The sequence below is a fragment of the Hippopotamus amphibius genome, chromosome 14, assembly GCF_030028045.1.
Source record: "Hippopotamus amphibius kiboko isolate mHipAmp2 chromosome 14, mHipAmp2.hap2, whole genome shotgun sequence".
In the NCBI taxonomy this organism is placed as follows: Eukaryota; Metazoa; Chordata; class Mammalia; order Artiodactyla; family Hippopotamidae; genus Hippopotamus; species Hippopotamus amphibius.
In genome coordinates this window covers 32,695,265-32,714,536 of record NC_080199.1, presented here as the reverse complement: position 1 = coordinate 32,714,536, position 19,272 = coordinate 32,695,265, and the positions used below count along the sequence as shown (strand labels likewise).

The 19,272-nt window shown below is 33.3% G+C and overlaps 1 protein-coding gene across 8 annotated transcripts in view; it reads right to left on the bottom strand.

Annotated features, from left to right (window-relative positions):
* The window catches only part of MYCBP2 (MYC binding protein 2), a 267,817-nt gene that overhangs the window by 168,419 nt on the left and 80,126 nt on the right, over positions 1–19,272 (bottom strand). For 7 of the 8 annotated variants that reach the window (XM_057707054.1, XM_057707050.1, XM_057707051.1 and 4 more), the window contains exons 18-20: positions 11,356–11,463; positions 4,780–4,899; positions 3,795–3,876 (exon numbers count right to left, since the gene is read on the bottom strand). In XM_057707054.1, the coding sequence (XP_057563037.1) occupies positions 3,795–3,876; positions 4,780–4,899; positions 11,356–11,463 (310 nt within the window). The remainder of the gene's footprint in view (positions 1–3,794; positions 3,877–4,779; positions 4,900–11,355; positions 11,464–19,272) is intronic. The other variant, XM_057707053.1, reaches the window with a different exon arrangement.

Genomic DNA, 19,272 nt, shown 5'->3' with positions numbered 1-19,272 from the left:
CAGCAACAGTAACAGCCAACATTTATTGAGCATTTATTATGGGTTAGGCCCTGTGCTAAGTAAACAACATGTATCACCTCAATGAATTCTCACAACAATCTTCGGAGAGAAAGATACACATTCCCATTTAAGAGGAAGAAACTGAGCCACAGGAAAGTTAAGTAATTTGGCCAAGGTCACATAGGCAGCAAGTGATAAAACCAGGTTCAGCCACTCTGGCAAGACAACACATTAAATAAAGGAAATACCAATAACATGTTTCTACCTTTAGCACGTGCACACTACAATATTTATCTTATTATCAATCACACATTGTTAACGTGTGCTATATAATAAATTTCAGTTAAAAGCACTTCATCACTAGAAACTTTAAAAAAATACCTTCCAACTTTATTTCAACTAAATATCTATAAATGTTTTGCTTTGTGATAGTTCACATGTATGCTCTTGAGGCTTTCTCCCTCCTGCGATTGTTCCTCCATATACGTGGTCGATTCCTCGTGGAACAGTTCCTGACTCCTGCCTTCCAAGTCCCACACAGATCCAGACAAACAGGGTAACCAGAATGTTTACGGCACAGATGGTTTTGACTGGTTGTCAGTTAGTCCCCCAGGCACAGGGCGTAGGCTTTATTTCACCGAGTTACCTAACTTAGCATTCCCCACTCAACCTTCCAGTTACAACTCAATCAATGGAACCAGGAGTGAAAATTTACATGTTGGAAAAGAACAACTTTGGGCAGTTAAAACAAATCCCACCAGAGTTTAGTCTCTTTTTTAAAAAAACCCTAATTATTTAATTTTCAATATTAACAACTATCCTATGTCATGAAGATGTATTCAAACTATTAAAAATACTTAGCATACTGCTATGATACTGTCACCTGAGCAAGTCACTACAAGTCAGGGAATGGTGCTCCCTGGTTGATAATCAGGACCAGGAGGCATGTTTTCAGGTAACGTCTTCATCTTAAAAGCTGACATGAGATCCTTCCCTTTCAACAGCCATTACACCTCTATGTGGGGGTAGTAGTGCACCTATGCTGTTCATTCTTCACACTGCCATCACCCGAGGGCTGTGATTTGATTATAGATTTGATTTCCACTCTTTCCCTCCCCCTCAGTCAAGGCCAGGAAATACACCTATTTGCTCATTCTTTTCTGTGGAATGATATACAAGTGCAGAGTCTGATCTGTGGAAAAGTGCCACCCGTGCTGCACACACGACTGAAGCTCTGTCATGTCTAACTGTGACGCACCTTCCCCAGGTTATGGCATGACTCGGAAAACAATCGCCAGCTACACAACGGCAGCAAGAATAAGAACCGTGACGACAATGACAATAATAAATCCTCTTCTGGGTCATGAATCTTCCATGAGAAACAAAATAAAAAGCTTCCAAATTCTTCTCCACCCATATTACAAGCCCTGTCTCGGTCTCTGCACATGAATGATGACGTTCAACTGTGAAGCAAAATATCTGCTGCCTTCTAATACCTGTGACAGTAAGTGCCCAACCCTGAAAAGCCACTGATATTCTGTCATATCCAACATTCAATATACAAATGTCATGTCCAGTGACATTTGATAAAGTAATTCTGTCAAAGGCCTTTTGCTCTCTTTTCAGGCACAATATTTGTCATTAAGATTGTGACAGTTTTATAAACATCTTAACAAGTGCCAAATGTATGTTGCACTTGTGTCTTCAGTGAGACGTTCAACTCAATGATACCTCAAGTCATCTCTTTTCATCAGTAACAACATTCATCAAAGTAACTAAGGACATTCCTTTCATCCTCATTTTGTGTGCACTGCAAATGGATCTGACCCTGCCCTTTAGGGAGGGACAGTGTTTCTTAATCCTGGATGCACAGTAGAGTGCGGAGAGCTTTTAGGAAAAAACTGATGCTGGCATCCTATCCCACCGTTGCTGCCTCCATCTGCCATCCCCAATGCCCGTCTCCCAACACACATCGCTTAAAAATTCTAGATTTAGGATCCAGGCATGGTATTTCTGAAGTTCCCCAAGTAATTCTACTGTGCAGCCAGGATTAAGAATCACGGGTCTTTATCATGTAAATGGCATCATCCCTGACAGTAATGAAGTGACTTCAGAATAAAGTGAAAATTCCAGATTTTATTTAACGACTAGAATGATTCACTGTCTGTGAATGAGAAACCATATAGTTCCAATTGATCCTGGATGCTCTCTGTGACTACAGAAAGAATCAGGCAAGACAAAAAGAAAGGAGGTTTTGTGGCAAACTAAACTGGCGAGTCAAGTCTAGCTGGAAGCTGCCCTATATATCCCCAGACTTATAAAGACACCTGGTTTCAATGGTGGCGCAGCCAGATACGTGGACCACTCAGCTCGTGAAGACCATCTGCTGCAGGGAACATAAACGACTGAGCCTCAGACGCTGTTCTTTTGGGTCCACGAGGCCATTCTTCCCCTGGGGAGCTACCAGCCTGTGACTGAGCACTGTGCAGGTATGAATGCTGGCCCATCCTGCCCAATTTGGGACTCTTCCAAAGGCAACCTTGGCTTGAGGACACCCCACTGGTCTGCTAATAAAACTCAATCAGAACTACACTGTGATCTAATTCTTCCCACCCCACTCTTCTTCCTTCTTTCCTTTCACAGGGTCAGGTCTACATCAGGCCTATTCCTGCTCGTATCCCTTTTATTTTTCACAGCAGTTTTCTACTAATAAATCCTTTGCACATTGAATCCCGTCTCAGCATTTTTTTCTTGGAAGGCCTGAGCCAATAAAGATGGATTTTCTACACTTTTGACCAAAAGCACTCTCACTGTATTAAGTGATACGGAACCAGCTGCTGTAATGAAAGCAAAGTAACAGGGAATTAAATAAGATAGAAGTTTATTTCTCTTTGACATAAGTGCCCAATTATAAGAAGCTGATGTGGCAGTTCCATGGTGTTGGGAACCCAGACTATTTCTACCTTGTGGCTCTGACATTCTCAATACAGAGTTTCCAACTTATGATCACTATGATGACTTTTCCAGCTCCTGCCAGCAGGCATGGACTCCAGGCAGCAAGCTGGGAAAGGAGAGGGAGAAATGGAAGGGTGCCCCCCCTGCCTTTAACAGCAAGATCCCAAAGCGGCACATATCATTTTAGTTCACATGGCCGTATCTTGCTGCAATGGAGATGGAAAAAGGAAGTCATGTCACCAACTAAAACTCTATTACCAAGTGAAGTAGGGAAGAATGCATATAGTAGTCTCTACCACAATTAGTTCTTCACTATTCTGGTAAGTTAAAACAGTTTCTGTGAGTGACCATTAGATTCTGTTTGAAAATTATTCAAAAGCTTCAATGACTTCATATTAATATTAGACCAAAATTTAAAAATGATAACACTGAGGGATATGAATAAATCTACTGCTGACATTAAAATGCCATTTGGGGATAGTCACTGTCTTTTCTGTTGCCATAAACAGCCTTTAAAAAGATATTAATTCTTAAGAATATAAACATAGTTAAGACTTCGTGATAACCATACTCACTCTTACATTTTAAATGTATAAAATGTAAATCAACTTTTCTCCTGAAACCACAAAATCATCTATCCCCACAAAAGCACTCAACCACAAAAATCAAGAACCAGCAATAATTTATGGGCCACAGTTTGCAAAAGAGGGGTATAAATACTATTTCAAGTGTATAAATATATATTTAGAAAGAAAAAAGGAAAAAAGGGAATAAAGGAAGAAAAAACAAGACGAAACAAAACGAAACACTCAGTAATTTCACACAAAAAGTTAAAGTACCTGGAATTGACATCTCCATGTCCGAGCTGCCCGTGCTGCCCGTACCCAAATGTGTAGACGTCGCCATTTTCCATTAAAACCACTGAAACCAAAATCCAGAGGTTTATTTTTTCATTTTCTATCACAACTATATTGAATGCAGCGCAGTTTTCACTGTTTAAAATTTGTAGAGCCATTAAAAATAGGCAATTGAAGCACAAATCTATATTTATGAGAAATAAATATAATTTCTGTTCCGTAAAATATTTTTGTAGGCTATAAAAATGTATAATGTTTTCATAATATACATTTTAAAATTCTTATAAATGCCACTTAACATTAATATTTAATAAAATATTGGTTTGGGTCAACTGTAAAGGCTTTTTATAATGAGTACCAACATATAAAATATTCTCTCATATCTAGGATAATTATACAGGTAGATGGGTTTGAGCTCTGAACAGTTATGTACAATATCAATATGTGTGTCAAACCTTTAATATCTGTCAATGTCTTATCAAATAAAGAAATATACTGAATATCAAAGAAAGAATGTAACATTATTTTTAGGTTGAATAGTAGAACCTAAGCTGTATAACCCAAATGTCAGTGATTTACTGGGAATTGAAATACCTTCTACATTTTAAAAAAATAAAGAAATCTGCTGATGCACATTTCTCATTGAACAGTAACAAACTTTATGATTAGGTTATAAAAATCACAGAGTTGTAGAGTTCAAAGGGATTTCAGAGATTATTTTATCTTCAGGAATTTCATGAACTGAATTATAAGTTCATCAGAAGACAGATTAGAAGTCAGATCTCTAGACAATCATTCCATAGCTTAAAAGAGATTCTGTAATGAACGTGCTTTCATAGATTTGAGAGATACTGTCACACTATAGCTTTTAAACATAGTTAACATACTACATTTGTCAAAACTAAACAAACAGGTTATTTAGCACAATTGTAAAAATGCAATTATACCCTAAAGTTCCAGCTGCTACCTGAATGGTGAAATCCACAGCTGACTTGTACTGCTCGGAGTTCACAGTCAAATCGCACAGAGCCTGGAGGATATGTTGTGATTTTGCTGGCATCCTTTTCTCCTCGTTCTCCACTTCCATCTGTAAGTGTTATAATTTGTAATTAAGCCGTTATTCATCTTTAAAATAAAATTTTAAATCAGTTTACTACGGAAAAACAAGAGAAAATGTTAAAAGGAACAAGCAAGAAGAATCTGCAGCTGTTAGAAATGACAGATCAAGAATCTACCTGCAAAGAAGCAATTTTGAAAAGATATGCTATATACTTCTGTTTGCAAATATTACTAAATCAGTAAAAACATAGATAAGGTCTGGTTACAGATGAAACCTATGAACCTAATCAGTTATGTAATGTAAATGGGTCATTAAGGTATAGAAATAAAATTCTAAATGTAATAGTTTATATGGGAAAATTTAGTTTGCATAAAAATAATTGCATGCAAAATCATTTAACAATTGTTTTAAACTTAGTGATGTTGTTAGTGCCAGCCATTTTAAAAAAATTCCTAGCTGACTTGCAAATGACTTAGATTTCCCAAACACACCTTAGAAAGGCTACTCTGTCCACCAGTACTGCTAAACTCAACTGAACTTTAAAAAATTTATAAAGACCAAAGAGCTTTATCCAATGTATTGTAGTTCACTGGTTTCCTGCCATTCATTTTATCTGTCCCACCTTGACCCTCAGCCAGTCTGCTTCGTGGTCTTCTTCTGGCCCCCAACCACAACTCTGAACCAAACCCTCTGCTTTTATTCCTTCTTTCCTCCTCCCTTCTTTTTATAATTTCCTACCATAAGCTTACTTCAAGGCCCTCCCTCCAACCCTGGTTTCTACATTTGACTTTGAATATTCTGGCATTTTAACCATAAAATTTTAAAAACACATTCCAAAATATAACAACTTTACTTTGGAATGTGTAAATAAGAAAGGCAACTACTTTTCCTAGTCTAATACTGTACATCAGTTAAAATTATGACCTCTATATCATCAAGATTCAAATTCTTTATACATGGAATAAATGTAAATTTGAAAGGAATTTCAAGTCAACTAGTCTAAGCTAATTGCTTCGTGATACAGTAAACCTAAAAAAGTGTGTATAATAATGCAGATCCACATGTGGATCTACAGACACACATTTTAAAACGATTCTGTATTTTAATTACCCATTTTAGAATATTAAACAGAATAACATCAAATCATTTCATGTTCACATTATCCTTTCTTTTTCTATCTAATATTTCTAACCTTTAGTAACATCCAGGTAAGACAAAAGTGGCCTAAATTATGAGTTCCATTTCTATAACTAAATGACTCTAGCATTCTAAAAAGCTTTAAACTCTTCACAACACTAGGACAGTAAAATCTCACTAATTCGGAATAACAGAATGGGCTAGTCTATATGACTTACTGAAAAGGTCTTAATTATAGAATGTTTAAGTAAAAATTCAGTTGTATTACTTTCAAGCAGTACAGATTATAAATTAAACTAAATGCTATTGATACAATAAATTAAATGTGGTTACCTACATTATAATTCAAAATAGGCCTATATTACATAAAAATGCACCATAAACATAAAAGTCCTTTAACATACAAGAATTAATTGCTGGACCCAGAGGTTGAAGGCACGTTGAAGGAATCCTTCATTTCTTGAGCCCTTGGTTTGAAAAGCTAGTGATTTTAGACAGGTTTCCCCTTATAAGTATGACCCTGAAAATTCAGAGGAAGAAGTTATTTTGAATTTTTTACTCAAAAGAGATCACAAATACTGCATCTGAAGTATCATAAATTCTGAATTAGTGAGAGGTTTTACTATGAAAGGATAAAGAATATGATTCCTCTTTTGCTAAGTGATTTAATGTGGGTTTGCCAAACTAAATCTGCAAGAATGGATGGGCTAAAAAAAAAAAAATCACAACATTTAGTTTCACTCCACCCAAAATGCAATACACTCTTAGTTCAAAGACTTATCTTGGAAAGGCAGTGAAATGGTTAAGTATAAACAAGGGCCTACCCATAAAGGAATAAGTATCTTCCAAAGACTATTTAAATAAGATGACAGATATATAAAACTTTTACAACTTTATCTCAATTGGCAAAAGTATCTAATTATTAAAACCAAACCTGATTTAATATAGAAAACAAATTGTGTTCATTTGATTGTGCCAGACCTAACTACATTCAATGCTACACTTTAATTTCTCTTTATATAAATGTACTGATGCCTGGTTAAAGTTTTTTAACTTTGAATTTGGCATTTTGCTCTCTCCCTTGAATCAGAGATTAAATATAGATACAAAGCCCACAACAGAGACATAGCATCAGGGAAGGAGGAAAAAAAAAAAAAGCCTAGTAATTTACCAATTAAAATCATAGCGATTAAAAGAGAGCGATTAAAAGAGCAGTAGCTATTATTCAGAGGTAAAAAATAATATGAGAAACATCTTTAGTTCATCTAAACAGACCTTTATCTATAGAAAATAATTTCTCAGTTACTATAGGTGGTGAAAATATTGTTATTATAAGAAAACAGGGATGAGGTTCTTGATCACTGGTAGCAGCAGTGACAGAATTTTTAAAATCTGTATCTGGAATTTTATGTCAGTTAAAAAAATTAAGTACAATTCTAATAATTTATAAAAGTTTATCAAAGCAAAAAAGATACCTAATAAACAGTCAAGAATCTAGTGTAAATTCAAGAACTAGCAAGTGAAAGTCAGCAAGATAAATTCTGCTCAAGCTCATGACTCAATCAAGTGTTCATGAGCAGCAATAAAATTAATCTCAGGTTTTTAGGAAAGTTAGGTCTAAATAGTCTTATAATTGGCCATTTAGGTATATCTGTATTTTCCCTAATATGAGTATGTTCCTACATATATCATGTGATATTGAAACTGTGATAGCTATAAAGTTTTGATAGATACGTAACTAAAATGTTGTGTATATATATACATTATTTATGCATATTTGTGTACACAAAGAGAGAAAAGAAGATTCAGTATCTAAAGGACTCTAACTTTTATTTTTACTTTTTATTTAAATCTATACTTTTGGGGTAATCTTATAGGTATGCATATCACTGAATGTATCACAGAATACAGTGAGTACTCTGAAAGAAATCACTAAAATAAAACAGCAAAGCAGTAGTAATTACAGTTTGCTAAGCACCTCTCCACTAAATACTGAAAATTTAGGTAGCACAGTAGATAGTGCTTTTGGGCACTGGAGCCTAAGAGAATTGGATTGGAATCCTGGCTTTACTATTCATTAGTTTCATGATAACTGGACACTGGATCTTTTTAATTTTTTAGTTTTTCCATCTGTAAGATAGCAATAATGGTACATTACCTCACAAGGTGCTTATGAGAAATAAGTGCAATAATGTATGAAAAGTGCTCCATCAATATTCACTATTGTTGCTCTCCTTAATCAACACAAAAATCCGATGATATGGTATTGTTATTCCATTTTGCAGTTGGGAAAACCGAGGCTTTAGAGGGGTTAAGTAGCCAGCCCAAAGTAATAAATGGCAGAGCAGTTTTAGAAATTGATCAAAAATAAGGCTCACACATTTTACCACCCCCAAATGGCTGATATCTTAAATCTTTTGTAAAAGAGAAAGCATTCAATTCAAAGAATTCAAGCTAGTATTCATGGAGAATTTTTATTTGCAAGAAATATATATACATATATGTACACACACACAAACACATATATATCTTAATCTTCATATCAACATACTCAGGAATTATCATTCCTATTTTTAAAATAAGGAAACTGAAACCAAAGAGATTAAGAAATTTATGAATGGCCACATAGTTCTAGTAAATGAAAAACAGGATTAAAACTGAGGCCTAATTCCAAAGCCTGTATTTCCATTACACCATACCATTGCTTTATGGAAAATAGGTGTAAAATACAGACAGATGTTTCTGAGTGTGCCTTCAGATTTTCACATCAGTCACTTCAAGACTATCTCCAGAACAATTCAAACATTTCTAAGAGTAGTACACTAAAATCTTTTTTTTCTATGTAAGGCACTGAATAGCCAAAACAGATGTTAATTCAGATAACTGTTTAAAATATAGTTTATAGTTACAGTCTTTAAATACTATATGTTATATGGATTATAGGTTATACATATTGATTCAGTCTTATACACTATTTTGCCTCTGGTCAAAATTTGCCTGTATAGTTTAGATTCCATGACCTTCTCTGAACTCTCTCCAATCAGCCAGAAGCTCTCCAACTTTCCATCTTAGAACTCACTCCTGTTAACAATAAACCCACAGTTCTCACCCTCCACACACCCTCACAAAAAAGTCATAGTCTAGAAAATTTAAATCGTTATTATTCTACAATTTGTGCCACCAATGTAATTAAATGTAAGATAGAACAGAGCAATTAATACAGTGAATTTCTCAGTGGAAGATAAATAGGGTAAGACAAAAGAGAAAAACGTTTACGTAGGAAGAAAAATTTATTAAAAGACTATGACTATATGCAGCAAGAGTAAAAGAGTGACTGGCAAGGGGATTAAACGACAGGAACAGCGAAAGCAGAGGGCGTAACGGAGAGTGAATCTGTGTACAGTGATTGGTAAGTTAACATTCTCTACAAAAAGTGGGACACCATTTGATAAAATACTACTTACACTTTAAATTTATTTTTGTGGTAAAGAGGTGAAACTATTTCACTCTATAAAACCATACAATATAATGATTTTTTTTAAAAAAATTGCCCTACACTGTAATACTACAAAGTAAATCTTTCCAAAGAGGTTGCTACAAATACACACTCTCATATAATAACCCTATGGCAGACCAGATGGAAGTAAGGCTTGCTATTGTTGAGTAATTTCATTTTAAAATTCTGGAAAAAAAAAAAGATGACTGTCTATAAGATACTAACAAGGAGCTGAAGAAGTTTTAAACTGTTTATTGCAATGTAAATAGTTAACCTCAGGTAAAGTATTAGAAGAACTCCACTTCCACATAATTGGTGAGAAAATGACACTGATAAAATCTGTTCTGGGACTCCCCTGGCGGTCCACTGGTTAAGACTTCACCTTCCAATGCTGGGGGGGTGCGGGTTCGATCCCTGGTTGAGGAGGTGGGATCCCACATGCCTTGCGGCCAAGGGACCAAAGCATAAAACAGAAGCAATGTGGCAAATTCATTAAAAACTAAAAATGGTCCACATCAGAAAAATTTTTAAAGAAACAATCTGTTCTAATACTGGTACAGTAGAAAATATGCAGTCACAGATTTTGACAACTAAAATAATTTACATAGAAAATAGTATTCCTTAGATTTAAATATTATTCCTTAGATTTAAATATTATTCCTTAGATTTAAATATTAACGGCATTGTTAGAGCACCCAGTAAATAAGGCAATCACAAATTTTACTACGGTTAATCACACTAGATTTAAAATACTCTCAATTTTTATTTCTGCAGAATATAATTTGAGTAGTATTCTACTTGTGTTTTTACTAAAAACAGGGGTTTTTGTCTGTTTTGTTTTGCATTTTTGCTTTGAGTAACAAACTGATAGATTGAAACAGCCAAATAAAAACAAAGTAGATTATAATATATTGCATGTGAAAGTTTAAAAATAAAATTAGTCTATAACAGTTTTGCAGCAAAAAAAAAAAGACAAAACGTTACTTAATTTGCATGGAATATGTGTTTTTAAAATCTTCTATTTTGCGAGGTTTATTTCAGGCATTTAAGAAAATAGTAAGTCTAAGTTGTACTACTCAGAGTGCCTGGTTCACATGCAAGGATTCAAGGCAGAATTTATATATAAATTTATAAGTTCTCTGCTTTAAATTCTTTCTGATCTTGGTTGACCCATAATCTGCGGTTTAAGAAAAAATAATTTTGCTTTAGGAATATTTCTAATTAATCTAGAACTCCAATCTCAAAGAATTATGCAAAAGTAGATTTCCAGTCTTGCTTAGACCTATGACAGTTTCTGAGGACTGGAGTAGGTCTACATAACTCTTTACTTACATATATCACTTTTAAACCTCAAATATCAAATAAATCATGTGTATTGTGAATATAAACTTTAAAACAATGGAAGTGTCGTAGTAGTCAACTCATTATTACTCTATACAATGAATTTAGCAATTCTATTAATTCTAAAGCAAACAGCATTAAAAAAAGAAAAAAGGACTGCAAAATGTCAGATGGCAGTCATCTAAGAACATAATAAAGTATACAAAATAGCAATAATTACTTTTTCCACCTTCTATTAATGTTAGGAAATTTGAAAAGATATGAAAAAGAAAAAGTTATACTGTAAAATATCATTTTTATTAAAGTTAACCAAAAAAAATACAATAAAACAAGATTGACAGTCATTGACAAACAGTACACTTTGAGCACGTTCTTTCTCCTCAGGCTATATAATAATGATAGAAGCAAAGTAGAAGAATTAGGTTTGTGCATTTTCCCAGAGACAAAATTCAAATAAGTGGAAGAAATTGGGAAGGTATCCCACCTAGTTGATAAGTAAGACCAAATACCTTTGTGCTTGTCCCGTTTATGCTTTAGCTGTGCTGGATGGGATCTGAGTCTGGCTAGAGCCTGTTCTCGATGGTTCATAAAAATAGGACCAGCAAATACAAGGGGGCCTGAGGAGAAACATTTTGTATGTGCATAGAAAAGCTCACAAGATGAAAACACTACAATAAACAAAAATAATTCAAACCAAAAAGCAGAGAAATTAAAGTTTTGGACATCATACCTCTCTCCCAAGTCCCCCTCGTTAACCTCCCACTCCCAACCATAACCAATTCACCATTCTACACACGTCTTGTTATCTTAAATATACTTAATAAAGTATAAACTCTGATCTTTTATACTTATAAAATTATTAGGTAGTTACTAACAGTCTCAAATAGATAGTCATAAAGTTCAAATAGAATAAATCAAATTATCTTGCAAATCTTTTAGTATCATATATGTTCAAATTTAGCAAACCATACATTTGTTAAAAACAAGTATCTTTCCTTTTAAAATACCAAAAACCAGTAAGTTTTAAATTAATGATTAAATTTTAACAAAGTCTTCAAGATTTAATATCCACATTAATCTTCATATAAAACCAAGATGTTATTGACAACTGCATTCTATCACAGAGGTAAGAAAACAAGTTGGTCAAAAACAAAACAAAAACAAAAAATTACTATGATCTGAGATATACATATTTATATACATACACATTTATATACACACACATATATACACATATATACATGCATGTATGCACATACACATATATACACATGTATATGTATATATATATAAAATCACTGCTTTATAAAGAATTGCATAAGTTGCATTTGATTTGATTTTCTAAAAATAAGATAAGTCTAAGTTTATATATGACTTCTGTAACCACATATACAAAATCAGACACAAGGATAAGCTGAATTTCATACTGATGATGAAGAGGGGACTCTAAACCCAGTAACATTTTTGGAACATTAACCATTCTCTCATAAAATAGTTTCCTTCTGAAGCTCCTCTATGTACATATACATATATACATATATACTGATGTAGATTACAGTCATTTCTACTTATACAATATTTAAGAAAAAAATCTATAGCCAAATTAATTTCAATAAAATTAAAAAACTGTTTTCCCCATTACTGTTTAGCTTGAAAAGAAAACTTAAAATTTAGTTTTTTTACAGAACAGAACTACAGCTTCCTTGCATTTTAGCGACATCAAAATGCTTACAAATCTCAAAGCATTAAGTTTGACAGTTAAGAAGTTAACAGTATTTGAAAAGGAAACTAACAGTATATATGCACTGAATATTTTTAAATTTCTCTGTGATTCTCTATAGATCTTCAGCTATAACTAACTTTTTCTAATAATGGGACAAAATGAAACTATTGCTCTATAATAAAATTTGACAAATGAGGTATCACTTCACACCGATCAGAATGGCCATCATCACAAAATCTGGAAACAACAAATGTTGGAGAGGGTGTGGAGAAAAGGGAACTCTCCTGCACTGTTGGTGGGAATGTAAGTTGGTACAGCCACTATGGAAAACAATTTGGAGGGTCCTTAAAAAACTACAAATAGAACTACCATATGATCCAGTAATCCCACTACTGGGCATATACCCAAAGAAAACCATAATCCCAAAAGAAACTTGTACCATAATGTTTATTGCAGCACTATTTACAATAGCCAGGACATGGAAGCAACTGAAATGCCCATCAACAAATGAATGGATAAAGAAGATGTGGCATATATATACAATGGAATATTACTCAGCTATAAAAAGGGATGAGATGGAGCTATATGTAATGAGGTGGATAGACCTAGAGTCTGTCATACAGAGTGAAGTAAGTCAGAAAGAGAAAGACAAATATTGTATGCTAACTCACATATACGGAATGTAAAAATGGTACTGATGAACTCAGTGACAAGAACAAGGACGCAGATACAGAGAATGGACTGGAGAACTCGAGGTTTGGGAGGGGGCGGGGGGTGAAGAGGAAGCTGAGATGAAGTGAGAGAGTAGCACAGACATATATATAGTACCATCTGTTAAATAGATAGCCAGTGGGAAGTTGTTGTATAACAAAGGGAGTCCAACTCGAGAATGGAAGATGCCTTAGAGGACTGGGACAGGGAGGGTGGGGGGGACTCGAGGCGGGGTGGGGGGGAGTTGAGGGAGGGAGGGAATATGGGGATATGTGCATAAAAACAGATGATTGAACTTGGTGTACCCCCCCCAAAAAAAAAAATAAAATTTGACAAATGTTATATTAAATACCAAAGCACCCTGCATTAAGCATTAAAAAATGGGTAGAAAAAATATATTTTAATTATGTCTCTAGATATAGGAAAAAAACACAAGCAGCATCAATTCTATGAAAAACCAAGAATAACATATTCTATGATTACTACAGATAGAAATATGCTAACTTAATTTTAACAGAAGAATTAAATGTTATTATCTTCTAGTAATGCAGTATCCATCACTTTGAAACTAAGATTATATAAACTAAGCTTCATCTTTAAAATATAATAAAATGAGACACATTTCAAATATGAACACATCTTATTTCTTCAACTTGCCCCATTTTTCAACTGATTTACTAAAACAGATAATATAAATCACACTAAAAAGTATAAGACACTTTCCAACTATACAAAAGAACTGTAAATATTAAAGTAACAATATTAAGTTGTATTACCATTTTCTAATTTCTACGGTCTGCCTGAGATATTATTTCTTTCCATGAAAACATTGTACCCATAATATTCAGAGTTATTTAGCCTGTCATAAATTCAATCTTTTTAGTCCTTTCTATACATAAATACAGAAGGCCCACAGGCAATCCCACATAGAAAGTATATACTATTCGAGCTCAACCATTTATAATATCAGGTTACCGGGTTCTAAAATACTCTTGTCTCCCATGGACTAAAATAATTTTTCTTACACAGTTAAGTCACTCATTTATTCACCAAACATTTTTTATTATGCTTAATGTAACAGATGCTAGGTATCATAGATATAATGACAAAGACACAGATCTCATTCAAATTCAGTCCACCAGGGAAGACAGAGTAAAAACAAAGAATTGCAATATGTTCTAATACATGTTATAAAGGAAATCTGTACACATTATACCCTGAAGGATGAAACGTAATCAAATCAACTTGAAGGAATCAAACAGGTTTCAAAGAATGAGAAAAAGTTTGCCAAGAGAAAAAGAAAAGAGAGGGCATTCCAGGTAAAAGAAATAGGACTTATAAAAGCATGAAGACATAAACAACATTACAGTATGGTCATTAAAAACACACACAGCTGAAATGGATGCACTATAAGGTTATGAGGCGGAAAGTAGTGGAAAATGAGTTTGGAGATGAATATACAAAAGAGATAATTAATGTCTTTTGATACTTCATTGTAGAGGTGATGAAAAGTCCATGAAATGTTTTCAGTTAGTCAACAAAGACAAATTAAGTACTGACCAATTTCAAGCACCATGCAAGGTCCTAGGAACACTTGGATAAGCAAGACACCATCTCTGATTCAAGAAGCTAACAGTCTAATTGTTGAGGGAGGAGTTTACACAAAACTCAAGAAGAAATTATGACCGTGTGCTATGACAAAATTAAGTACACTGGGAAGGACAGCTGGCAAACCTTGAGGGTGGAAAGTAGGGAGTTACCTTCAGAAAGTTATTGGTGATACATTTCAAGAACCTAAAAATTATTATTATCTTTTGGCTCAGTAATTATACATCCAGAAATCTGTCCTAAGGAAAACTAAAGTTATTTTAAAAACATTTCAGCTCAAAGGTGTTACTATAACCTTATTAAGTGTAACAAAGAATTTAAAACAATCCAAAAAGAAGAACAGTTAATAAAAAACTATGGTATATTCTCTCACTGGAATAATAGTCAGCCATTAAAATAAGATTTATGAAGAAAAAGTCTTCTGTGAAATTTAAATTAGCAATGACATAACATCGTTCACCAATGTTTTGCAAAAATTAAAAATAATAATAATACCTAATACAAGTGGTGCTAGAGAAAAACACCACTCTCATACATTAGTCTTGAGAAGATAAATTCCTATAACATTTCTTAAATAATTTGAAATATCTATTAAAATTTAAAATAAACACACTCTGGCCCAAATGTCCTATTTCTGGGAAGCTCTACTATATAAACAAAAATTCTACTATATATGGTTACTATTAAGAATAGTTATTAGAGAAAAATTTATAAAAACCTGAAAATAACCTTAATGATCATCAACAAAATGCTGGTTGAATAAACTGTGGTATAGACATACTATGAAAGGTTATGTAGCTATTAAATACAATGTGACAGGTCCATATTCGCTAGAATGTATTCATGTTGTAGCGTAAAATGGGAAAAAGATGTTGCAAACAACTGTATATTTAATACAATATCACTTCTGCAAATAAACAGATGCCTATACTTTCATACACATGTAGATATCTGCACATGATTATATTTTAATGGAATAAGACACAGAAATATACCTACTAGAGTAAACCTCATTTGCTTGGTAAAAGAGAATGAGAAGGCAAGGAAAAAACTGCAAGAAAATTAAAAAAAAATGTATACACTATAACACTAAGCAAATACATAAAATATAAGATTCAGTCAGTGATGCAACTGGAAATGTATAAAACTTGATGAGAAGATGACAATGAAATAAATAAAAGTAATAATTTAATTAAAGGATAGGTTTACGGAAAATTTTTAACCTAAACTCCTATATAACTTTAATACAGTATTGCAATATGGCACAAAAACATTTATGATAGAATTAAGGGGAAAAAAAACAGTACACCAATACATATCACAATATGAAATGATGTAAAATATCTAAACAAAAAAGTATGCATAGGAAAACTTTAAGAAAGTATACCAAAATTCTACAGTGGTTATCTTTGGATAAAGAATTACACTGATATTTTTTTCTTACTTATGTTTCCTATGTGCGTCATATAATATTTTAATTTAAAAAGAGACTTTAATGTAGTATTGGAAGATCAGCTAATACTGGATCTGATGTGTCAAATCAAGAAAACAATGGTTTTCAAGGCTTAAAAATCAATAGCAATAACTTCTCAATTGCTTTGAAATTAGTCTTTAATAAATTTGTTTCTACATTCTAATTTGTAACTATGGGAAAACTGTTTTTCTATCAAAATGGAATCATTTTATTCTACAGAAGATGTAGGGGTTTTATTAACAGTAATCAAAATTTTGTGATGAGCATCCCCATGTTGCGAGAAAAGCAATCAAGTACTCCAAGTAAAACTTAAGAAGCCAGTATATGAACCAAAGTCTAACTTCTGAATCCATACTCTCAACCACCATGCTATATAGCTAAGCTAACTACATAACATTATCCAAATGAAACTCTCCACTGAGAGCAGAAAAGGGCACTGTAAGAAATACGCCCAGACAGTAGGCATAAAATGTGACTGTCCCAGGCAAACCAGGACATAACTCACCCCAGCAACAGCTCACAATTATGAAACTTTGCTTTGACATTTAGTGTAAAAAGAAAGAAGGAAAAGTAGGCAACATCATTTGAGCTTAGTTTTCCTAACAACAGAGTGGTGAAAAAGAGCATAAAGATAAGCACAATCACCCAGGAGTCCTGATGACTTAAGAGTTCTACTTAAAAATCCCACTGAACAAGCACTCCGCGTGTAAAGTTAATACAGGTCTCAGAGAACTTATATATCAATCAACTCTGTCTAATCTAAAAGACGAACTAAAAACTATCACAAACACCACTGAAAAAAAATCTGCAAATGAATACTACTGGTACCTAAGAATATATATGCAAGAAAATTATTACCTGGAAGAGTAATAGCATAAAAAAATTAAAGACAAAATTCCAACTTTATCAAAAAGTAGTAACCACACTGCTATTGGGGGTTTAAAGAGCAATAGAAGAGTCTGTGTCAAAAACAGCAGCTAAACTACATCAATAGGCCTGAGGTTGATGAGCAAGGTTTTAATAGAAGAGCTAGGTCCTAAAGTTTTGATCAACTTTACAACAATTAACACAAACTTGGGAAACAGGATGAGAGAGATAAATCAAGTAAAATAATTTAACAATCTAATCCTGAAAGGCTGAAATTTCAACACATGTAAAGCCAATTACTAATAAGCATAATTATCAATGGACTGCTAACAGTTATCTAAAAAGTACAAAGTAGAAGCCAAGGGTGGGGGAGACCAGTATATGTATGTGTGGCAGTTGGAACACTAAAAATTTATTTGACATTCCTGTTCCTCATGAGGACAAAACAAGACTAACAATCCTTGCTATAAGCATGATGCCAAACAAGAGCCCTAGAACACTGTGCATATGACTCAAATCTGTATCAAGGATCCTCAGGCAGAAAAGCTGAAGTATGAGGCCCAGGTGATTCTGATGTACAAGGTCCGTGGACCAAACTTTCATATACTGCCCTAGAGCTGCGGTTCTCATACTTCAGCACCCTCAGAATCACCAGGAAAGCTTGTTAAAGCAGATACAATAATCTAACTTCCATACATATTTAAACAATGGAATTTTTTAACCTTTAAAGGGCGAGAGTTTATGTTTTAAAGGCCTATAATACATTTTAAAATAAATGGCAAAAGAATATTCTGCAATCACAAAGTTTTGCTGAATAATCAGTGGATAATCAATGTTCTTTTAACTTCTGATATACAGAAATATACTATACCTAGAGAAAAAGAACTTTTTATGGAGGGAGAGAAAAAAAAAAAGATATATAGCATCAGGCAAGAATTAAATGTCATCACAAGGATTTGCTATGCTTTGGCTAAAACACAGGAAATTGCTGGTTTTTCATATGATTGAAGCTAAGATTTCCAAAATAAAGAAAAAACAGGTAGTAAACGTATCACTGATAATTAACCTTAAGGAAATCATACTATTAATATAAAAGGAATTATCACTTAATTACCATGTGTCATAAAGGCCCAGAACTTAAATTTTATCCTATTCTCTACAAAATGTTTAATATGCAATTTTCCCATACATTTATATAATATAAATAACAGTATATACATTAATCTCATTAAAATATCATTTAAAGGCAATGATTTTATGTAAACAAAGCCTAACAGCAAATATTCACTGTATCAACTCCTCAACATTGCTTATGAGACACGACAAAAAACAATCTTCAAGTTCTAAGCAGATGTTTGATGACCTAAGTTTAATAAAAATAGAATTACCATGTGTGCTACATATGTTGTACTTACTCCATTTTATATTAAAAAAAGGAATGCCTAAGAAATTCTGTAATGATGGTTAAATGAGTAATAGGTTTTATCTCCTATATCAAATATCATGCCATTCTAATAAATATTAAAATATACAATATCACTTTTTCTAATCAAGATTTTGCCTAGCAGAGGAATAAAATCACAGTCCTTTGTAACAATCTGTCTTAATCTTATCAATACAAAGAAAAGATTCTATTGGGCAATAATAACGTAGTAATACTTCTATTTATCTGTGCTTGTTGGATATATACTAAAATACTCCTTATAATCACTGGCAAATGTATTTTTTAGGCTGAAAAATGGTCACAAACAATGAGGCAAAGATAAGTAATAAATCTATCTTTGCAATTAAAACCTGCAGACACTCCAACTTACCCTTATATAGCCATAATAAGCTTTTTCCAGAAAAATACATAAAAGCATAATTATGCACTAAATTGGAAGGAAGAGTGGTGAGACTATGCCCAAATGATAATAACTGTAAATGAGTAACAAAACAGAACTTAAAATACTAAACTAATTTGGTGTTTATAGTTAAGCAGATGAGTCAAAATATGAGTGAAGGACAGTGCTTAGCATCTGTACTTTTGAAGGTTGCCGCTGC